Source organism: Empidonax traillii, unplaced genomic scaffold (assembly GCF_003031625.1).
Source record: "Empidonax traillii isolate 1590-97213 ecotype Southwest subspecies unplaced genomic scaffold, ASM303162v1 scaffold386:size1297806, whole genome shotgun sequence".
In the NCBI taxonomy this organism is placed as follows: Eukaryota; Metazoa; Chordata; class Aves; order Passeriformes; family Tyrannidae; genus Empidonax; species Empidonax traillii.
The window spans coordinates 178,108-202,204 of NW_020955579.1; the positions used below are offsets into that span (position 1 = coordinate 178,108).

Consider the following 24,097-nt stretch of genomic DNA (forward strand, 5'->3'; position numbering starts at 1 on the left):
TGGTATCTGCTGGGATTATACTGATCCAGAAACCTAAAAGATGGTGAATGACATTTAAAACCCTCCACTGCTGCTAAGTGCCAAACTAACACCTTCTGGGCGTTCTCTTGGCTCACAGAGCCCCTCAGCAGTGGTGTGGAAGCACTTTGGAGCGCTACCACCAAGGTCTGCAGCTCAGCCTTAGCGCACCTCGTGCGTCTCTGTCCCTGTGCTGCGTCAGCCACACCATCTGCATCCACCATCCATGTTATCGCTGTTACTCACAGGCCTTCCTCAAGAAACAGGACAAACTTCCCAGGGAAAATTCAACGTTCACAGGGTCGGATGACTCAACTGCCTTGAGGTCAGTGCTGCCTATTTCCTGCTACAGAAGGCTACAAAGCCTCTTCCTGAGAAACAAGGCTTATGTAGGCATTTCAGCTGAGTCCTCTATTCCTGCAGGAAGGAGGCCGTGTGCACTTCCAGTTGTCTGGCTAAAACGTTGGGACCTTCAGCATACCTTGCACTGTGGAAATCAAAACAGCGCGATCTGGGCAAGAATTCAAGAAAGCCACTTTAAGTGGAGAAGAAGCTTCAGACCCTGACAGAACTAGCACAGCCCCACCACCACCTACAGGCTTGGCCCCTGGAATGGGAGATGAGCATGCAGCGCCATTGGCATATCAGTGGTTGAAGTTTAGTGTGGCAACAGCTCCAAACAGAGCTTGGCTTAGCTAAAAACTATAGTTTATTTTCCAGGCGCCTTCAAATACTACCCCTATGTCAGCTAATAGGGACACAGTGCCCATATTCTCAAAAATCACAGAACAACAGTGCTCCCCTTCCTCCCACTCACAAGTGAAACATCAGTGGTGTTTCCTGCTTGCTCACTGACATCACTTGCCCCAGTCCCCTGCAATTCTGATCCTGCTGCCTGTCTTGTATCTGTGAGAGGATCACAGAGCAAACAGTTCCTAAGTCCAGGGGTTGGGTATCCTTAATGTCAGTCCTCTGTTATGTCTAACATCTTCCAAGCCTGAACAGTCCTCAGGTGGTTCCTATCTTTGTTTATGCCCTCTTCAGACTTCTTCCCTTGTGTCAAGTTACACTGTTTGTATGATGCAAAACTGGACTCTCAGCTCCTCCTTTCCTGAAGGGGCTCAGTGGACCGGCAAACACATGGAGCTGAAGAAATAAATACAGAAGCAGGGATTCAAAATCTCTGCAAGAAGCAGCAGAGTACCTGGTTTGAAAAAAAATAGATTATTCACAGTTTCAAGAGAAATAATAATAAAAAAAAAAAATCCCAAGTGTCCAGCTAACACAGTCACACATATAAGGAAAAAATATTAAAAAAAAAAAAAAAAAAAAAAAAAAAAAAAAAAAAAAAAAAAAAAAAAAAAAAAAAAAAAAAAAAAAAAAAAAAAAAAAAAAGGAAAAAAAAAAAAAGAAAAAAAAGGTGTTCCTAATTCACTGGAGGTATTCCCCTTTGCCTACATCTTGCTTTCAGGACACCTTGTGAAACTGGTTCAAAAACTGTCATCCCTCTGCCTAGCTGGTGTCTTAGGGATGATTCTGCACCAGCAATTTTTCAGGGGACTCCTCGAGCATCCATTCATTTTCAAAAGTAACTTTTGGTAACGCCCTGCCATCCATTTCACTCTTGCAGCATCCTAATCCTGGTCTCATACGCAGCATATGGGGAATCCCAAACAGCCCTTCAATCCTTGCTAGGCAGTTTCTGGAGACAGAATGCACAACTTTGTTACAATATTCAGTCCCACAATGTAAAACTCTTAATTTTATTATTTTTTTTTTAAATCAAATTTGTCTACGTGCATCTGCACAAGCACATAGGGAAGAGCTTGAAACAGACCTACACACACCAGCCAGTGATTAGCACTGCTGCACTTGCAAGGAATTGCAGGGCTGTGAAGCCATTTTTTAAGGACCTGTGTCATCCTACAGCAGTCTATAGATTTGATAGCAAGGGCAGGAAAGGAAGAGGAGGTGCCTGTTTTATGAGGGACAGCTGACTTTCTGCTGTGGCTTTGCCACCTCTCTGAATGGAAATGCAATTACGTACTTTGTGCTCCTTCAAAGTGCAACTCCAAAGTGTATGGTGAGGGCCCTGAGAAAAGGGGCAATGAACAGAACCCCGCAGCAGCCCGTGTGCACTGCTGTGACAGACAGGGTCGGGTGCTTTCTGTAAGGCACTTGTGCAGTAGTTCTTACTGCCTTAGTTTGTCAAGGATCCCTAATTAGTATTTGTTAGTACAACAGCAGGAAGTCAAAACAGGGCATGGAATCACAACAATTCAACTTTAGTCTGCACTCAGCCTCTTCCCTCAGAGGGCAGAGCCTTTCCAAGCACACCTCTTGCTGAAATCTGCTGATTTTCTATTCTCACACAGTGGCTCTCCCCTGGGCATGGCCAACATCATGGCCACAGGGTGAAATCAAATCAGATTCCCACCAAAAGAGCACGGAAAGAGGAGAAATTGACAACAGAATGGAGAGGAGGAGCTGAGAAGCAACATTCCCAGTCCTCACAAGGACTCTACAGCTGAAAATCTGTGGCAGGCTAACATTGTGAGAACATGTTTTCATCTGCAGCAGAATGAGAGGCATATGTGAGCCTTGTGCCATAACTGAGAAAGAGCAAGGCAAAAATAAACCACAGTCACCTCAGCAGGAAAACAGGGACCTTTTTTATCTATAACAGAAGTTACAAGTCTGTTGAAACTATTTGTTAATCGGATTATTACGCCAACTCTTGCATGTGTATATTTATGGATTTGATCAGTGAAAGTCCTGAAGTGTTAAGTCTGTAAGGGTTGTTGTGACAAAAGAAAGAGCCTGCTTGAAAGGAGCAAACAAACAAAGTGACGAGGAAAGAAACAGACATTTAATTACGAACTAAGTAACAGAAAGGGCTTAGTTTGCAATCAAGCATCCTAACACCGAAAACTAAAAGGAAACAAGCACGTCTCAGTTCTAAGCTGCTGAAAGCTAGGTGCATTCCTGTGGTGAAAGGTCTTGCTTTTCTTGGCATCTGCCAGTGGTGACCTTGGTACTGGACTGTAAGAATCTTTGAGGAGCATGAGCCCAGGCAGTAGCACCCTGGACTTTTAAAATGGGCTTTGATTTGCAGCAACACCAGATGAAGGAGGGCAGTGCTCCATTGCAGCTGACATCAGTGATTTAACTCTTTGTAGACATGGCACGTGGGGCCAAAATTCAGGTTTCCTGATGGCAGCTCGGTCAATCTCCTACCAGCGACCACACTGGCTGCCAAAGGCTGAAGGGCAGAAGGCCCCTTCCACCTTTGCTTCCAAAATTCCTCATGGTCACTTTGAAACACAAACTATATCCCTGAGCTTCATGAAAAAACACTAGTCCTTCGTGCCTCCCTATACAAGGCCTCCCAGATCCCACGCTTCCTGGCCCGCTGGCGTTCCTCAGCCTCCTCCCACCCTCCAGGTCCTCGCACCTCCCTCCCGTCACTGTGTCCAGCCCAGTGGGCCGGGACGTCGCCTGCCCGCTTCCAAGATGGCGGCAAGCGCGCGCCCCCTCAGCAACGCGCCTCGACAGGGCAGGGCGGAAGAGAGGGCGATCCGGCCTCGGGGCGCTTCGGAACGCATGCGCAGCGCCCAGCGGCCTTGGGCGCAAGATGTCGGCGCAGGGGGACTGCGAGTTCCTGGTGAAGCGGGCCCGGGAGCTGGTGCCGGCGGACCTGTGGGCGGCCAAGGCCTGGCTCATCACGGCGCGGAGCCTCTATCCCGGTGACTTCAACATCCAGGTGAGCGCCGCCGGTGTCTCGCCCGCTCGGAACCGGGGGCGCCGCGCGGCCTCGTTGCGGGCGCTGCCTGATTGACAGGCGGCTCGGCCAATGGGGGCGGGGGCGGGGCCGTTGGTTGCCGCGGTGACGTAGCTAATAATAATAATTAAAAAATTTAAAATACCTCTCCTACTTATTGCTTTTGTAACAGCTCGGGGTCTTCGCGTTGCATTTGACTGGCTGCAAACCCTGATTTTTAAGTTTTCTATTTTTGCAAAGATCAAGCCAGCATATTCGTAGAGCCATAGAATGTTAAGGGTTGGAAAGGACCTTAAAGATCATCTAATCCCAGCCCCCTGCCGTGGGCAGGGACACCTTCCACTAGACCAGGTTGCTGCGAGGCTCATCCAAGCTAGCCTTGAACACTTCCAATGTTGGGGCATCCACAGGCTCCCAGGGCACCCTGTCCCAGGGTCTCACCACTCTCACAGTAAAGAATTGCTTCCTAATATCTAGCGTAAATTTCCCCTCTTTGATTTTGTACCCATTACTCCTTGTACCCCTTACCTGTCATTATGGTTGCTGACAAAGAGTCCCTCTCTGGCTTCCCCGTAGGCCTCTTTCAGATGTTGGAAGGTTGTTAATGTTAATAATTTTAATATTAAGTATGTTATCATACAGAAGTTTATGCCTAAATTAATGTGTGATTAGGTAGTCTAAACTCGCTTCCTAATTTCTCCAGCAAATGTTGCAGTCCTTTAGCTTTCTGTTACTCAGAGTGCTGTGCCAAATTGAGGACAGATTTTTTAGAGTGGAAGGACTAATCTGATTCATAAAGTATTCAGGAAAGGTAATGTTCTGTCCTTGCCTCCTGCAGTATGAGATGTACACTATCGAGAGGAATGCTGAAAGGACAACGTCTGCAGGCAGGCTGCTCTATGACATGTAAGTAATCAGAGCTGGAGCCCTACAATTATGCCAGGTGCTCATTTCTATAAATTGTCAGACCTTCCAAAAATACGGTGGGAATGTTCTTGAAAATCCGTGTGGATAAATTAAGCAGAAAAATTCAAATTAATTAAAAATAGACAGTAAAAGGGAAGGTTTTATTTTCTGTTTTGACCACGCACGTACTTTTGTGGAAAGGTTTTGCCTTGGAAGCAGATTTTGAGGTCACTGTGCATTCCTTGCCTCAAACTTTTGTTACAGGTTTGTGAATTTTCCAGACCAACCTGCTGTATGGAGGGAGATCAGCGTTATTACATCAGCACTAAGGAATGACTCACAGGACAAGCAGACACAGTTTTTAAGAGGTAAGAATTCTATCCTGAAGGAACCCTCTGGTTACATGGCCAGTGATGTCAGTCTTTTTAACTTTGCTTATGGGCTGCAGGGGTTTTTTTCTCAGCTTGTCCCTAGAGACTTCGTTTGGTGTGTTAGGCTTAGGAAAAATAAAGGGGTTTGACAGGCTGATTGCTTTGTCCCTTTGTCCCTGATATGGGTAGACTGAGTCTGCCAAAACAGCAAGCAATTAGAAAAGAGATTGAAGAGGAAATAAGTGGAATGGGACTTACAACTTGTCATCTCACAGATTGCAGAGAGCAGTGAATGATCATAAAGATGGGGTGAATTTGTACGTATGAAGTGAGGGTTATGAAAATGAATGGTGACCAGAAGGGCTTGGCACTCACTGCTGGCAACCACAGGCAGTTTTGAAAGCAAGATTTATGCCTGAAAAGTTATAACCTGCTGTTTGAATACGTGCTTCAGAAGCCCTAAGGATAAGCAGTGTTTAAGTCTGCATACATGCTATTCCAGTTAGGAAAACATTTGATTTTTCATGGGGTGTATTTATTTTTCAGAGTAAATACATAAAACATACAGGGAGAATATAATAATTTCCTTTTGGTGTCTCATTGTAAGTTTAAATTGGGAAAAACTAAATTTTAATAATTAAAATATTAATTGTAGAAATGGAATGTAAGTAAAAAATAAATGAACAGTCTTGGAAAAGCATCTTGAAATGTTGAATACTTAAGTATTAGGATTTGGAGCACTCTGCTCATTAGCAGTCTTACCTGTTAATTCAAGTTCTCTGCACCCGAATAAACACAGATAAATATTAATTTGGTCTTCTTTGAAAGAAACAGACTCTTTTTTTTTTAGGTCATGTGTATTAAAAACAGAGAAAAGCATAAGGAAATGCCTTTTGCGCTGCATGGCAAGGTGCTGTTGACTCATCTTTTACCCTTTTTCACTCAGCTTTACAATGCAGACACAGCAAGCTAAATTTTTTTTTTTTTTTTTTTTTTTTCTTAAGGATTATTTGAGACCCTTCCTGGTCGGGTCCAGTGTGAAATGTTACTGAAGGCAACAGAGCAGTGCTTTAACACACTAGAAAGGGCAGAAATGCTACTACTGCTTCTGCGACGTTTCCCAGAGACTGTGGTGCAACACGGGGTAAGAGAAGAGAAGCTCATAGTAACTGTTGAGGATGCTGGCACTCCACTTCTTGAGATATTGCTGAAATGTGTTTTCCTTTGCTTGGGGAGGGGGTGAGTCTTTTTATTCATGTGTAATTGTGGCTAATAGCTCAGATTGCTTTATTGTGAGGTTACCACCAGCAAGGAATTAGGCAGAAAACAAATGGAAGACAATAAAACAATCCTTTGGTTTGTAAATGAAAGAATATCAGTCATGTATTCCTCTCACCTGTCTGTGCATGTCTTTACTAATGTAGTCACATGGCACAGTTTTTCTCTTGTTCTTGTCTTGCTGTCTTCTGGCATTGCTTTTCATTGTTATTATGGATAGTTTAACTATACTTTTGGAACTTGCATATTCTACTCATGCACCCACTGACTTACTGTTCAACCCCACTGAATTGCACTTCAAAAAGTTTCTAAAACCACTGGTCCAGTGTTTGATTTTCACCTCTGCTCACACAGGTAGGCCTTGGAGAAACATTGTTAGATGCTGAAAGTATTGAAGACCAAGAATCTCCAGTGAACTGTTTTAGAAAATTATTTGGTAAGAAAATACTGATGTTCTTGTTTTACTTTTTAGTATGGCAGGATTTTGAGATCAGCAAAACTGCTTTCAAGATTGGAAAACTGCTTTAGTCAGAATAGGCTCAGGCCACGTTAGTCCAGGCTGACCATATAGTACAAATTGGTATTGCAGTCAGTCGTGTGAGGTTCTTGGTGGTGTATGGTCAACCAGAGATAGAGGCTCACATTACTGGTTGAGAAACCCTACCTAGGACAAAGAGAACAAAAAGCTCCACAAACCTAAAGAATTTTTTGGTTTGTTTTCTGTTTTAGTTTGTGATGTTCTTCCTCTGATAATTAATAATCCTGATGTACGACTTCCTGCCAGCTTGTTATATAAATATCTGAATAAAGCAGCGGAATTTTACATTAACTATGTAACTAGATCCACCCAGACAGAAAGCCAATATCAAGGTAAGAATATTTTTAGATAAATTAAACTTTCTTAGAATGTATTTTAGTATTACTAAAGTGACGTCCGTAAATAAAAAATGCATTATTTTTATGTAATGTAACATGTAGACAGTGATTAATAGTAGAATTTGGTTTTTCTTAGTTGTTTGATTCCAAAATACCCCATGGTGCTTCAACATATCTACTGAGAGGTAGGATGAAATGTTAAAGATATCCTTAGCCAGCCTATCAGCTCTGCTGTATGAGGAGGCAGAAATGCCTACTGCTCCCTGTTGGCCTTCTCAGTAAAGAATGGTTACCCTAAAAGCTCTGACATAATTTTTACATCTTCTTCTTTAAAGTTGATCAGTTTGTTTGATTTCCTTATGAAGATAAAAATGTGCTGGTTTTCCTAGGTTCACAAGATTCCTCTGATATTATGTCTCCAAGCAAGCGCAGCTCTCAGAAATACGTAATAGATGGTCTCACAGAGAAGTCATCGCAGATTACAGATCCTTGGGAGAGGCTATTTAAAATATTGTCTGTGGTGGGAATGAGGTGTGAATGGCAAATGGATAAGGGAAGAAGGTAAGAAAAGTGTACTTTTCCAGGTATTTCTTCTCAAGGAGAATTGGCTTTTTAGTTCTGAAGGAGGTGCATTGAAGAGGATTTTAATATGAGAATTTTGTGTAAATTCACAGCAGCTTTTCTTTTCAAGACTGTACAATGTAAAGCAGAAACATGGCTCCCGACAGCACTTTCAAATTAATCTCTCAAGTCAATTTTTCATGATGAAAGTCATGTATAAGAACTACAGTACTGTGCGGTGTCCTTCCTTATGTGCCTCAGCAAAGAGAAACATGGTACATGTTCAGGGAAATTTCACTAGCATGTGTTCTCAGCTTCCACTGACTTGAGGTGGGGGGGTGTCCTCAGCCAAAACATTAAGATTTTGATACTCACTGTGCATTCTTTCGTTTAGTTTCGGAGTCTGTGTAGCATCCTGAATTCTTTTTGCCTCCTTCCCCTCAGAAGTTTTGGTGATATTTTGCATCGAATGAAAGATCTCTGCAGATACATCAGTAACTTTGATAGTGATGCCCACGCTAAATATAAGAATCAAGTAGTGTATTCCACTATGTTGGTCTTCTTTAAAAATGCGTTTCAGTATGTCAGCAACATCCAACCATCGCTCTTTCAAGGTTAGTTTCTAATGTTTCAACTTCTGTAACGAGTGCTTTGTGATTTCATTGCTGATGTCTGTGAGATCTTTTCTCATTAGTCTTTTGAAATGGTCATCTTACAAAGTTAAATTGACATGGGTATTGTTATAATTCTCTGAAGCCATTAATCTTGCCAGGAGAAGTATTTCATAACAACTGCTGTAGTGGATCAGACCGAAGATCAGTGCAACTATTGTGGTTTCAACCTTGGCCAGCAGCAGTTGTCTAGCAGGGAGAAAAGTAACAGACCAGACATGATGAGAAACATTTCAAGGGTTGATTCCTACTCTTCCATCAGCATCATGTTTCTCTCATTTTCTCCTCTGATTTTTTTTCTCTGAAGCTGATGTTTCCCTGCTTTTCTTCCATCAAAACATTCTACAAAAGGCTTCCGTTAGATAACTGAAGATATTTTTGCATTGGGAACACACAACAAATTTATAATAAAGCAAATAAAAGCTGAATAGGAAAAGATTTCCTGAAAGTAACAAGCTTCTAACTTGGCTTTCTTTGTGTAGTTTAAGCATAATCTTTAAGGTGTGCTCTACACATTAATCCTATTTTGTTATTAATTTGTCAATTGAACATTTAGCATATGAATGTTACCTGTGTATTTTCCTACCCACTCAAATTTGCACGTGGGACATACCAGATTTCTTGGAACACCTTGAATTGTTTCTTCAGGGATTGATTGGACTTTTCAGGGGTGGCCCAGAAGCTGCAGGAAGTTCTTTACTCTCCAGTTTGTTAGAGTTTACTGAAATAAACAGCATCACAAAGAGGAATTTTCAGCTCTTAATAATGTGCATTTCCTACTTTTTCATTCACTGACAGGGAATTTCTTGGAATGATAGCAATTGTCACTGTAGGTAATTAGTACCTATTAACACTACAATTATGGATTCATGATAAAATTATAATTTTAATTCCATATGTTGCGATCATAAGTTTCATCACATTTTCTGCATGGAGCAAATGATCATTTGGCTGAGGAAACAGTCAGTGCAAATGATGGGTTTTAAGCAGCTGTGCAGAATGTTGAGTAATCAGTTGAACAGTGTCAGTAGATAGCTAAGCTCAGAGGACAAATGACATGGTAACCTGTATGCAAAGAACATGTAGTCGCTTTAACAAATACAGGAACTAATGGAGTTGAGTTTTTTGTTCTGTCCGGAGGAAAGAAGAGTAATGGTGGAGTGGGGAGATGCTTCAACTGTGCATGTAGTTAAAGCTGCTTGATTCTGAGTTGAGGAAGAAATGAAGTAAAGAACTAGTGAAAATGTTCCTTTTTAAGTTGCACAATTGAGTATTTCAAAGCTAGGATTTTAAGACTGAACTACCAAAAAAAGAAAGTATTTTGAGGTAGCAAAGTGCAGTCCCTTTGGTGCAGTGTTTGTGGTACCCTCTGTAATTTCCTGACATCAGAAAAGTATTTCCAAGACATCTTGTATTCATTTCTGCTTTAGCATCAAAGTCCAGTGGTATTTAGTGCCTTTCTTAATCTTTCTATCATTAAAACTTTTCCTCCTTCTCTTTGGAGGGTTTGCTGTAGAAATGTTGAATCCTGCATATTTTGGAAGCATAGTGGTGGGGAAAAATGCTGTCCCCTCCTTAATCTGTAGCTCTGAGATTTCTTCTCATATGCCTGGATTTGCGAGAAACCTCTGGAGGGAAAACTTTTCAATGCATTTCTCTTACATAATTCATATCTGCTTTGCTGGAGACTTGAGAAATGAATGAGGCAATTCACACCTCTCCTAACTTTCAGGCTGCCTGCAGGCTTGGCAGCAGTTGCTGTTTGGGCTGATGCTTTTAGGGGTTTATGTAAAACACTCTCTGCTACAAAACAATTAAAAACTCTATAAGCTTAGATGCTAGAGCCTGGATAGACAGAAAAACACCACACTGCACTTGGTATGACTGTGTAACTTTCAGTACTGTAAGAGAGGGTCTGCAGCCCCAGTCAAGGGTAAGATTAGGTTTTGTTTTCATTTAGAGAATTCATTCTCTTCGTTAGAAGAGTACACTTCTTGGAAAGCAGAGCACTTAGCTAGCATTAATTTAAATTGGTGTGAATAAACAAAAAATCAATTTTTTTCACCTCGGGGGTTAGAAGTAGGCAGCTCTCGAGGTCCTAGTGAGGAAACTCTTCCAGCATCCCAGTTGTGGTACTTTCATATGTGTTTCTCATGGATGCCATTTTCTGCATTATGGCTTGGCTCTATTTTCAGTTTGCACGGGTTAGATTCCGATACAGTGGAATACATGATGGTACAGGAGAGGTGATTTCAATGTGTTGTAGCCTTTGTGTAGGGGACATTTCGATGGTGGTGTTTAGTTTGGAACTAGTCAAAGGAGATAACCTTATTTGTTAAGTATGCCAGGTTGGTTGTTTCTTCTGACATTAACTTCTGTTGTAGAGGACTCCTTGCACATCACTTTTGAGTAGATGGGAAAGCTTAATATAGGTTCTTTTATGTCAGTAGATGAAATAAATGTAGATTGTCCTTCTAAACTCTCAAAATAGTTCTTTGCAATTATGAATGAGGCTTTAGCCTGGCATCTTTCTGCAAATAGATACAGAAGAAATGCACAAACTGAAAATACTTTTCTGCCCTACTGTCTTATGGGGCAGAGATTTCAGAAAGAGAAAAGAGATTAATGGATTTTCCCCTTCCTTTATATTTCTTTTTGTCTGAGCTTTGCACATCTATATACAACTTGATTGTGCAAAAGGAGGAAATGTTTTTGGACGGAAAGCTGTCTCAGCAGTGATTGTGTACCAATGTTGTTTGAGATTAAGAAATATTTTTTCCTATTATAGTTAATGAAACCTGAGCACTGGGGTTTGAAATAACAGCTATCAGATCCCACCGGGTGTTCTGTGACACCAGTGAAAGTAAAAATTGTCTTCTGTGTTTCGAACTGGGGCTTCTCTAGAGACTTTGGAGAGTGAAGATGAGCTCTGGCAGTCAATTAAAGGCTTAATTCTGTTTACTGAAATCACTGGGATCAAAGCTGACACTGAATGATCCTACCAGGGAAATCTTGTCATAAAATGTACTCACTTTTTCCAGGCATCAGTGCCTGTCAGCATATTGCTTTGGTTTCTCATGAGAATGTTTTGAGAATATTGCTGTGCTTTGCCGTGTTTGCGGCGGTTACCTTCAGAGCCATTTGCGCCATTCATCTATTGAATTATTATACTTATATAAAAGCAAATAATGCTTGATGGGAGAACACCTGCTGCCTGAGTATGTCTTGTGACAACTCCATAGGACAAGGATTCAAACATATTCTGAAGCTCTCGAGCAAACTCATGATGTCTGGTAACACATTCTGACCTTTACCGTAAGGCTGCTTTGAGGAAACCATAGCTTTGTCAGCATGGTTTGAGCTTATGCCACTTAAGTGACTTTATTTCAGTTTGTTTTCTCTAGTATTATAGTCATTACTTGTGAAGGAAACAAAACCAGCTTGCTGTAGGCATGAGTCCTTTCAGATCAGTTTAGAGTAGTTGTGAATTAATGTGTCTTTAAATCCAGGTCCAAATGCTCCAAACCAAACCCCACTGGTTCTTCTCGAGGATGTATCCAACGTCTATGGCGATACAGATATTGATCGTAACAAACACATACACAAAAAGAGAAAACTTGCTGAAGGAAGAGAAAAAACAATGGTAACTTTAATTTTAGACTTTTTAATTCATAACAAGAGCGGTATTGGTACTGGAATTTAGACAATAGTGGTTTTGACATAGATGTAATAGACATATTTTTAGAGCTAAGCTGGAATAGCTGTTCATGACCATAATTTTCAAACAGATTTTTTTTTTCTAAAGCCAGCAAGAATAAAACAATTTTTGCAGCAATTGCTGTAGACATATGTACTACTGTGAATGCTATAACTTGAAGGAATTCAGCAGAGGTTGCAGAAACTGTTTGGAAGGTAGCTTTACCAGTCAGATGTTCTACAGCTAAACTTCCAGAGTAATTGACTTTTCATGACTGGAACTGTCCATATATTTTAATGTATGAAAAAATATTGCTTTAATGTAAAACCCCACTATTCTCTGCTGGTAGTACACGCTTGTACAAGAATTTCCTTTGCATTATGTCATTGTAGACTTAAACTGAGTGATAAAGTGTAAAGTGTGTATGTACTTTAACAGATAATCTGTCTGAAGCTCAGTGATAGTACAGCATGTTTAAGAGAATAAGTTTGCTCGGGATACTGCCTATCACAGTGTGCCACTGAGTTTCTTGGTAGCAAAACAGATTGGTCTAATGTTAAAAGAAGCTAAGCAAAAAATCACTTAAACTAGGACCTTGGTATCTCTAAGACAGAATTGTTTTATTGTGTTTAGTGGAACTTCTGTGGTTTTAGAGTCCTTTGAAATAAGTATAAATTAAGAAGTTAATCCTTTTGTTTTATAATGACTTTTAAGCAGAGCTCAGATGATGAGGATCCCTCTGGGAAGGCACGAAGTCGCCATATTACAGTAAACAAGGCAGATCTTGCAAACTCCATCGAAGTATTAGAGAGCTTCAAACTGGCAAGAGAGAGCTGGGAGCTGCTCTATTCTCTGGAATCACTTGACAAAGGTAAGGCTAACTGCAGGCAGAGTTGCATTTAGGCTTCACTGCTCTGCATAGAAGTAATTTTACTGTTTTTAAAATGGAATTCCTGTCAATTATGAATCCTTAAAGTCGAAATTACTTTGGGTCCTGAGTATTTTTGATAAAAGTTCCAGAAAGGAGCTTTATCAGTTACTGTGTTTCGGAATATTTTATTCCTGTATTTCATTTCATTCTTTATTCATTCACCTCCACTTCTGTTGGTTGGTTGGTAGTAGAGCTGATAATGCTGAGTGAGGATGTGCTGCTAATGACTGCCTTAGTTTATGCTTAAGAAGATGTGTGTTTACTCTGTTTCTTCCTTTCTGATAGTATCTGGTGTGATAATCTTGAAAAAAAATTTCTCTTCTAAAAAGCAGGGAAATAGTACCACCTAGCTGCTTTTAGGTTTGTTGGACACTGTGAAGAGAAGTGTAATCAAAATCTGAGTGTATAGGAAGAGAGTATTCTGTATTTGAAGGATTTCATACTCTTACTGTTTTAGTGGGGGGGGGGGGGTTTCCATGTTTAAATTGAGCTTTTTTATATACATAATTGATTTTTAACCCAAAGCTATGAAATACTTTATTATCTCTTTTACTTTCTCTTCTCTAACCACTTACTCAGAGTTCACCAGAATTTGTTTGTCATGGAAGACAGAGACCTGGCTTTGGTTAAGAATCTTTCTTACGGACATGATCATCTACCAGGTAAAAAAATTACAGTATAAACGAGGAAAAACAACACGATTGTGTTGCTCTTCCTTCTAGTAAGTAACTGTTTTGTTTGCAAATTTGACTGCTTATGATGTGTACTGATTTTATGCCTTAAAATATGACCCTTGTGGGGATAGAGCTACACCGTTTGTACTGCAAGCTAGGTACCCTGCTTTGGGTATTCCTGTCCCAATAGCTGTTGTTTAAGTCCAGCTAGTTTTGGCATATGGAAAAGACTTCTCTGCAGGCATTTTGACCAGTGGATTTATATATATTATATATATATAGATATAGATAGATAGATATATGTAGTGTTATGGAAGAAAAGTGCATTTTAGTAGTCTGTCAGTGCAGTATATTGGAACACAATTAGAAGAATTTTCAAACAGCAAAAGATTTGAATATGTCTCAGTTAATATTTATCATTCTCCTCAAAAATTATGCTGACTGTGGTCATTCCAATACCACCTAAAGAAGAAAGCTTGTTCTTTATTTTCCCTCTGGGGGTCTTTCATTTTTGCCTGTATTTGTTACCTGAACAAGATCTATTTCAAACTTTATTAGTCTAAATATAGAAACTATTAACTCAAGACTATGATTATTTGATTCAGTCACAAATATGATTTTGTAAGCTGGCTTTTTAAAGCAGAATTCTGTTTATCTTCTCACTGCCTTGCAAATGATTGATCCACACTCCTGTACACAGCCCATCACTGGAGAGTGGGAGGCTAGGTTAAAATTTTGAAGACTTGTTACTTGGACACTGTGTTTTGAAAACTTTCTGTAAGGGAATTTTTAGTTCTATTTTTCCACCTATTGTATACAGAAGACTGTAACAGTGGGGTTTTATATCCTTTTTTAAAGGGGCAGTACAAAAAAGCAATCAGCAGCCTCCATCACTTGGCAGCTCTTCAGGGCTCTCATTCTCCACAGCAAATTACGGGACAAGGATCTCTAGAAAATCAGAGGGCACTAATCCAGTTAGCGTCATGCCACTTTGCCCTTGGAGAATATCGGGTATGTACAGCATTCCACACACTGGTCCTTCATCATCTGGCCCTGTGGTTCCCATTTGCCTTCTTCCTTTGAATTTTCCTGCTTTCAAGAGGGTATCAAACATAAGCCACAGTCTACTGAAAAATCTGTGCTTCACAGGGAGAATTACACTTCCTGCCATATTAACTGACTGTCCATTAGCAACTCTCTTTTACATATATATGTATATATATCTATATAGGTCTATTTGGTAATTAAGATTTGAGGGTTTAGTTACAGTTTTCCATAGCTACAAGTGTTTGAGTTGTCTGTAAATGTACCCTTAAATTTGAATTCTTTAACTTTATTGAATCGGTTCTTAAAATTGAGGGAAAATTCTTAGGTATAGTCTTTATGGGGAAAGAAAATGTAAAGAAACTTCTAAAATCATCTTAGGAAAGAGTGAGTTATCAACAGACAGTATAAGCGACTCCAGGACAATATTATCTGGCCTGACCTCTGAACTTGCTTTACTTTTGCAATATGTGTTTTTTGTTTTTAATATTACAGCTGTGCATGGTGGTCTGAGGTCAGTCAGTGTCAGCACTGATAATAAAGGCTGTGTCTCTTAGGATCTGACGTCATCCTGTGTTACTGGACAAGTGCTTTTGTCCCTTCCAGTTTAGTGCTTTTTCACCGAAAATGTGATCATATATCCCCACAGACCTCTTACTGTCTCTAGAAAATAGCATTAAAAATTCATTGAATTTCTGTCATGTTGTCAGATTGCCATTTTCCTTTCTATTTTTACCATGAACACAACAAGCTTTACAAAACTATTCTAAGAATACATTTGAAAACTTAATCCTTCAAAATAAAATAGGTTTTGATTGCAGTTTTTGATCTTACACCCTTGAAATGAAGAATGGCAATACATATTTTTTCACGAGTAAAATTATATATGTAGGCTCTCAGAGATTGTTAAAGGACAGCTCAGTCTTTTTGCTTAGCCAAACTATGCTGTGTATTAAGGCCATTCAAGTTCTAGCAGAGATTTTGTGATTTTTTTTTTATTTAATGGTGTCTGAAATTTTTAATAGTTATTAACATACCTGAATTTTAAGAACTTTAAATTTAGCATTATCATATCCCTTCTTTTTGTAGCAAACATGTGAAAAAGTGCTCGACCTCATGTGTTATATTTTACTTCCAATACAAGAAGGAGGTAAAGTGCAAGAGGAGCAACCTAAAGTCAAGTCTAAATTCAGGAAAGGTATGAAGTTGCTACTACCCTAAACTCAGTGTCAGTTCATGTGTTCTGGTTCAGTATGTAATTATTCTCATTTTGTTTTATGAAAACAGGAAGTTTTTTATCCCTTCTTGGTTTTGTATTGTGGTTTTCATGCTGGTACCTCTTAAAATGTGTTGGTGACAAACTCCTACCACAGGAAAAGAGAAATTAAAAAAAAAAAAGTTCAAGGTTTAAGTTCACTTTTTGAACCATTCCTAATTTACCTTCAAAGCTTGGCAATAGTAGATTTGTTTTGCTCCATTCCAGTTTCTTTCAAACTTAGATAATCACGAGATCCCTAAAGAACTGTTCTGTTGCAGGGTCTGATTTGAAGCTTTGGCCGTGTACCAGCAGAGCTATCATGCCTTACTGCCTTCATCTGTTGTTAGCTTGTTTCAAGGTAAGATAAGGTCAAACTGGGGCTTCGAGTTCCTTCTTGTCACTAAGGCCTGGTTTATGTATCTGGGTTCCTGAAGCTGCATGGCCTTATCCCACCGCTGTGACTAAGTGTGAAGGGTTCAAGTCCTTCTCACCTAAATGGGTTGGTGAACGAGCTTTTTTTGGAGGGGGTAGTGGAGTGTTGATGGGGTAGGGCTTGTTCTCTTTAGTTTTCAGCAGAGGAGATAGAATTGATATCAAAATTTTTGTCTCTGTTCAGACTTCTCTTTGTATAGGTCAGTGGAGAGAAGTTGATATTTTAGCTGGAAATTTCCAACCTACTTTAGAAGTGTATTTCATTCTGCCTTAATATATTCTTTTAAAGAACTTCTATATTTGCACAGATGTAGGTGAGATGAATCCCATATATTTATAAAAGCAGCATGTGTTTCCTGATTGTCTCAATGCTGTTTTTTCCCTGAAGCTCAGAGCTTTCACGGACAGCAGAGATGACATGGCGCTGGGCCACGTAGTTGTTCTGCTTCAGCATGAGTGGCCAAGGGGTGAGAACTTGTTCCTGAAAGCCATCAACAAAATCTGCCAACAAGGAAACTTCCAGTACGAGAATTTTTTCAACTATGTCACAAGTATCCTTTCTCTGACCAAGAATGTCTTTCACATCTTGTGCTGTAGCACTGAAAAAACTGTCGGATAATTTCAGTAGTAGCTCTTTCCCTGAATCATATTCTGTATTTGTTTCCATATCGTGAAGGCTTCTTACAAAAGGTCAAGTGCACAATGGACTGTAAATGTGCTTCCTGTCACCTGTTCTGGCACTTGAGGGTACTCTTGAGTGCATTGCCATTGCACTTCCATTCAGAAAAACAGCAGCATAACCTGCAATGCAGAAAAAGGAAGTAAAAACAATCAGGGAATTTGAAGAATTTACCTCTGACTGGGGATATGAAGCAATGAAGAAAACAAATTACCTCATGTTTTTGCACTTTAAAAAGCCATTTCTCATGAATTTGTGGAGGATTAGGAACACATGCCTGTGATCTTCTTTGTCACTTTTAAGAATGAGTATTTCCATAGCTGTTCAGTTTGACTGTCCTTTCAGCAGTGTGGCTTCAGATGTGAGGGATAAGAGTGAACGTTCTCTATCATTGTTTCTCTACTCAAATCTTTAACGTTTTCCTCAGATATTGATATGTTGGAGGAATTTGCTTATTTAAGAACACAGGAAGGAGGGAAAATTCATCTGGAACTGCTGCCAAATCAAGCAATGTTGATCAAGTAAGGATAAAAAAGCATTTACTGTTTTCTTTGGAAAAAAAAAAAAAAAAAAGGGAGTATGTTCTGGTTGTCTTTGCTTTCATGTTATCTTCTGGATAGTTTTTCATGTCTTTGAGCTTAAATTTAAGGAGTTCAAATAAGGCCCTGAGTTTCTTTTTCTGACTCTGCTGCTGAATTCTGTGAATTCCTTTTTGGGGATTCTTCAGCTTTAAACTTCTGCTTTTACAGAACTTCGTTTTTGAGTGTTGTGTTTGCTGTAGAATGATTCATAACAAAGTTATTACAGTAGTGCTCTTTCAACCAGACACTTGCACTTTACAGGAATTCTTTAAATAACTGGGCCTGAGTGCAAGGTGTTGTTACTAATTTGGCTGAACAGTAATACTGAACAGAAATCACTATTCCTTGTAAACAAAGTTATGAAAGACCACGGAATTATGAAAAACTTTGGTATAAAACATAAACTAAATGACACTCCAGCTACACTCTAATAACCTTTCTGTTAGGACTAGCAGGTCATCCCTTGCCATGTACTGAACAAGCTTATTCTGGTTAGCTTATTATGAGGTGCTGAAGGAAATCAGGAATTTGGATTAACTTCCTAGGTGTTCCTACTTGTTCAGTCTTGACTTGGAACTATCTGCTGCAGGGTTTTAGTGGCAGAATGTTTTGGAACATCCTGGTTGCTTATGAGAATATGATGTTTTGCTTCATAAGAGGGGGACTGCTAAAGTTTGTTGAAATTCCACTTTAGGTCAGTGTATTCTGGCTATTCATTAACTAGATATGGGCTGAAGTTTTCAAAATGGGAGCCTAACATCGGACAACAGGATCCAAACTTGGATTAGTAAACAGATCTTCCAAAGTTCTAGGTAACCAACATAAAAATGAGATGCTAGGTGTAATTAAAGAAATGAAAAAGTAGAAATTCAAATGCTTACTTATGTGACAGAGAATTTTCTCTTCTAAGCTCTAGATTTTCAAACTCTTACCTTTGCTATATCTCACTGCTTGTAACCCGCTGTGTGGAAACAAGCATCAGGATATGCTGCACCACGTGTCATGTTAAGTAATAAGCTTTGTCAATAAGAGGGCTTAGCACTGAAGACTCCGCTTGGTAACTTCTCACCTGCTCTCTCCATTTCTTTGCAGTAGTTCTGCGCTGTTTCTCTCGGCTCTGTTTGGATTGGCGTGGTAGCTGTTACTTTCTGTTCTGACCCCACCGGTCAGGAAGTAGGTAGCGAGAAGTTTCTAGCAAGACAGAACCTCTCTTTGACCTCCATTTGATCGGTGTTATGTTTCCTGAATGATGGAAATGCTTGTAGAAGGGAGGTCCATTTCTTTGTGCTTATTGAGCCAAAACAAATACCCTGTCCAGCTGGAAAAGCTGTTTATAGTGTCTTTCATTGGGTCAGTTGGGTAGGACTGGAAGCACTTCGTCGGAGAGCTGATGGAAGGGATAGTTCAGGGCGTAGGCCACTGATCGGAGATGACGTCTATCCCCTGGTACCGCAGATGTTTTTTAAGCTGTACTGGCTGTGAGACCCAGGGATGGTGTCACCCAACAGGGCTGACCTCAGCAGCCATGGTTAGCTCACAGCCTCCCCGAGCTGGGGTTTTCAATAAAGTGTGCCAGCATAGCCCTCTTTCGTGGGACATGGTTGGTAGGCTCAGTATCAACAGACTGCTTACATCTTTCAAAACTGTCACAGGGTCTAGTTGGATGAGCTGCTGCACCATCCTCCCAAGAACTAGCAGAGGCAGCTCAGATGCTGTTCGGTCGTGCTCAGAAAGACTGAGTTTGCTGCCACAGGCCAGACAGGAGGCAGTTGTTCCTTTGTCTGATCTTTGCTCAGCATAAATGTAGCAATCCTGCATCTCAGTTAATGGGAAACGTATTTCAGATATTATATGTCTTTTGCAGGGACCAGGGTTTTTTTTTATGGCTTATAGGACATTTTCTTCCCAGTTGAATTCCACATTCTTCTTCCTGTACTTTTTTCTAAGTACTTTATACTTCATAGGAAATTATATTAATTTTTCTGAAACCAGCAGAGCAAACTGCAGTGTGATTTTCAAAAGCTGAAGTAAGATCTTGGTAGCCTGCAGACTTAGAGTTGGGTTCTGCAAAATACATATACAGCTTGTATGCTTCCCTTTTTGCTTGTGGGAATAGAAAGGTCCATGGCTTTGGGTTTAACTGGTGATATAGCCAGCTCGTTCTGTTTGTAGTGTCAACAAGATTTGTTCAAAGACCTTTGAATTGAGCACCACTAAGTGCTTTTGAACTCCCTTCTAGATGAGTCAAGTTTCATAGTTTTACTGATTATACATGTCAGTAGTGGCAGTGTTAGCTGGTGAGGTTAAAGAAGAAAGGAACAATATGCAGGAAATTGCTGCTTATTACCTTGCTTCCCTCTTTGATAAAACTTACTCTAATTAATCTAATTGTAGCCTATCAAACTGCATAAACTTGATCTGAAAGCTGAGTGTTCTGCCTCTACTCCATTCCCATCACATCTGTCCTTGGGGACAGAGAAAGAAAAGCTCAGTTGGTTTGAAATGAAACAAAGTATCTTGGAAAAGTAATTTTTATTCTGATTGTGCAAATGGGTACGTATAGTTCTGACTGCAGATCTTTTAAACACTAGTGAAGACGAAGTTGCACAGAATCCCTTTTGCAAACATCTGCCACTCTGGGACCAATAACATCTTGCTGGTCCTTTGTATTATCTGTTCCCCATGTCCATTTTTGCAAGTACTGAACTCATTCATCCCAAGAACTCTTGAAAAATTATCTCATTTTATTGAATAATTTTTGTGACTATTTTATTTCAGGTTATTGTAGCCATATTAGAGTGTTAAATGTCCCATCTTCATTTGACTTTTATAAGCATACCTTTCCAGTGCACATCTATTAATAAGTTATAGATATAACCAAAATGCCCACTTGTGAGATCTGAAGGTAAGCACCTAACTCAGTATTACAGGTATCTAAGTGTCAGTTTTGCTTCTCTGCTTCCTTCTTAGCATCTGTGGGGGTGAACGATGCACTCAGTACTCAGGTGCTTAATAAGACTTCGGTGACATTTTGAGAGACTTAGGTTAAGAAACTAGACCTGTCCACTATATACCAAATTTCTCATTTCTCTTTTCCTTAGGTGGAGCACTGGATTTGCTCTAGGTTGAACATGTTAATTGTTATAGATAACACACAGAGATAAAAACTTCTGGGAGAAGACAAACAGTTGTCTTTCAGCTGAGACACCTTTTGGGGGTCAGTTTATGTGGCTGGTCATAAATACGAGGTGTCTCTGAGCAGGCATTTGTGCTCTGACATTGTGCCATCCTCTAACAGCCATTTTTTTTAATGCAGTTTGGATTTGTAAAGGTGAAAAAGGCCATCTGTGGGCTAATGAAAAGATACTTAGGCAACCTTTAACAAACGCCGTCATGTACTCAACTTGGCCGATACCCACTGTGCATGCACTCGGCTTGGGCTCAGCAGCAAACCCCTTTGCTCCAAGCTGTGGGCTCTCCCAGATTGCTGACATGCTCTTGCCAGCTCTGGAGGGAAGCTGTGGTACCTGCAGTGCTCCTCTGATTAAATCTTTTCTGGCTGACATGCTTCCTGGGAAGAGCTATGACAGTTCATCCTAGTACAACTGTGTATTGTTTTTGCACCTGCTGCTGTCCTTTTTCCCAGTGTAACTCCAAAAATATGTGTATGTATTTAGACCACAGTTGCAGAACAGCCTTGCAGTGAAATCTGGGGATATTTGCATGTTTGATGCTGTTAGGGTCCTGCACCCCTTTGGCTGCTCGGTGATCATATTGCTATGTGAGCTCACCCTAGTTTTTTGTTGCTCCTTTTTCTGGAGAGTTGTTTTGCACCGGAGGGGGAGTTGGTGTGTGGGTGTTTGAATGCTGCTATTTGCTGTTTTTTAAAGGACTTCTAGCCCTCCCATGGGGTTACTGCAGCAGGAATTCATACCTGTGCTACAGCCCAGCATACAGACTGCTGACAGGTACCAAGTGGAAAAACCCCGCTCATAAGTGTGCTGTGTTTTGTCAACATGTTTTACTGCCCATGGTTTTCAGCGATTTGTTACTTAATATTTATCTTTTTTTTTTCCCTTCATTTGTGCCTACATTGCCTGGCAAACCATGTTGTTCTATTATAACATTTATTTTTCTTTTTCCCATAAGTTGCCAGTATCCGTGTCCTTTCAATTTAATAATCACTGTTGAATTTAAACAATAATGTAGAAATCCTCCAAAATTATGCTGCTGTTCAGTCACATATTAGCAATAGTATAACCCTTCCTTCTCAAGGTGCTGGTTACTGGATCCATTTGTAGCTACTTTTCCCTATTTAGGTTGTTCTGAATTCTGTTTTCTGTTTTCCAGCTATAACATGACACATCTTCCAAAGTGCCGCTGGCTCACTCAGTAGCTGTAGGTTGCATATTCTCCTTTAGGTTGTATCTGACCATAGCAGCACTCAGCTGCCAGCAATGTTTAAAACAGTAAAGACTGAAAACAGGGCTTATCCCATAACCTCTGAATATGCTGGAGTGTTTTCACTGTGTTTTTGCTTCTCTTAACCTAGATCATTAAGGAATTGCCCCATAGGCTCCAGGATAGTCTCCTCTTTGTCTTTTCCACGTGTTGCAGAGGTCTCTACTGTTTTGGCAGAGAAGTCTCTTAAATGCCAGGCTTGATTTTTTACGTGGAAGTTGGGTGGTATTGTTGGTGAGGATAATTCCAAGATTTTTCCCTTTCTCATTTCCAGCACCTCTCGATTTGCATAGATGCCCTCACCCTTTATTTTTTATTTTATCTTTCAGTATGCTTGCTGGGTTTGGACCAGCTCTTCCCTTCTTACCCATGACTCAGGACTTGTCTCAGCATTAGCATTATGCTTTTCTCTCTAAATTAATTTATGCTTCTCCTTTAGTAGTGTTAGGGCTCTCTTTCCAGGGCATATCTTTATTTCCCAAGTAGAGCTTGCAGGTAGATGTTATAAAATGTTGATCTTACTTATCCAGTTCTGGACCAGTGCAAGTGAAGTGTAGTGCTTTGGTGTTGCAGGAGATTGTTTTAAGGACAAGATTTAGGTGTTGAGTGCTAGAGGCCAGTGTAAGGACAAAGAGCTGTTCACAAGAACAGCCCTTAATAGGGCAATATCCCTTGAGTTTCCCCAGCCAGCACTGCTTCAGCTTGCTCAGTTTTGTTCTGTTTGAAAACAGCTTTGTTCTGTTTGAAAACAAGTCCTGAACTTCTGCTCAGGATAACTGTAATCCCGGCCTGGTGTCTCGAATCTCCATAAGAGCTGGCTTCTACTGATGCAGACTCACAGCCTGTCTTGATTTGGGTTTTAGGAAGTGTTCACTATGCCTTTCATTAGTCAAAGCGTTATCAGTGCCCAGAGGATTATATAGCTCCTTCCTGCACTTTGATACTGGTAGAAGATGCCCTCTGCTCTTTATGGCGGCACCCTTCCTCCAGACAAAGCAAGTTCATCTTGTCACTCTTCTTTCAACCCCCGTCATTTAAAGAAGTGATTCCAAGGAAGAAGCAGACTGGGAAGCAAAAGTAGAGAGAAAAAAAATATTCCTTTCCCCAAGCAAAGAGAATTCTGTACTTGCCCAGTTGAGAGAACAGATTTTCCTGTAAGCCAAAAGAGCAACATTATTTCCTCCCTAACAGTCGTAGTAAAAGCAGTGAGAACATAGACTTTTAATGGAACTTCCAAATGTTAAGCCAATTGTAAGCTACTAAACACATGATTTTTAAAAAGTAGCATAGCACGGGCTATTTGACTCTCATTATGTAAACTCAGATATGGACAGTAAATATACAGTAAGTCCACTAAATAATGATTATTTTATTTTGTCTGTCTCTCTTTCCTTCATGGCTTAAGGCATCATACAGTTACCCGGGGTATAACTAAAGGAGTGAAGGAAGATTTCCGCCTGGCCATGGAGCGCCAGGTCTCGCGCTGTGGGGAAAATCTCATGGTGGTCTTGCATAGGTTCTGCATTAATGAGAAAATACTGCTGCTTCAAACTCTTGCTTGAATGGACTGGATCATGATGCCATGTCTTTTGTGGAGACAGAGGAAGGCTCTTAATTGTATGAAGAAGCAGCATGGCAGTGGAAAATCACTTGTTCAGGAGTCAAAGAAGTTCCCTATGAGTTACAGGTTCTGCAGTACACAAACACCACTTAGTGTTTGTTCACTGCTTAGTTTTTTTATGTGGGTAGATCAAACTTTATAAATAAAACTTTGTTTAAGAAGTCTTCTGTTACAGACTATTTGTTTTGCCTTTTTCCATAGCATAATACTAAGGTGTCTGTCAGTTCTTTCCATCTTTATAGATAACACAGAGAACA

At 40.2% G+C, this 24,097-nt stretch overlaps 1 protein-coding gene across 4 annotated transcripts; it reads left to right on the forward strand.

Moving 5' to 3' along the window:
- The first annotated feature begins 3,615 nt into the window (after window positions 1–3,615).
- INTS10 (integrator complex subunit 10) lies at window positions 3,616–24,010 on the forward strand. 4 transcript variants are annotated; one of them, XM_027893305.1, is made up of 18 exons: window positions 3,616–3,781; window positions 4,638–4,705; window positions 4,970–5,073; window positions 6,081–6,220; window positions 6,709–6,790; window positions 7,084–7,224; window positions 7,620–7,791; window positions 8,236–8,405; window positions 11,972–12,105; window positions 12,874–13,030; window positions 13,670–13,752; window positions 14,623–14,775; window positions 15,898–16,006; window positions 16,345–16,424; window positions 16,887–17,049; window positions 17,605–17,698; window positions 21,649–21,726; window positions 23,625–24,010. In XM_027893305.1, the coding sequence occupies exons 1-18, from the start codon at window positions 3,653–3,655 to the stop codon at window positions 23,779–23,781; spliced, it is 2,214 nt and encodes a 737-aa protein (XP_027749106.1). In that variant the 5' UTR covers window positions 3,616–3,652; the 3' UTR covers window positions 23,782–24,010. The 4 variants fall into 4 exon arrangements, with proteins under 4 accessions (XP_027749106.1, XP_027749107.1, XP_027749108.1 ...); XM_027893306.1 differs by having other exon boundaries at window positions 12,877–13,030; XM_027893307.1 differs by lacking the exon at window positions 21,649–21,726 and having other exon boundaries at window positions 23,625–24,004.
- Window positions 24,011–24,097: the final 87 nt, after the last annotated feature.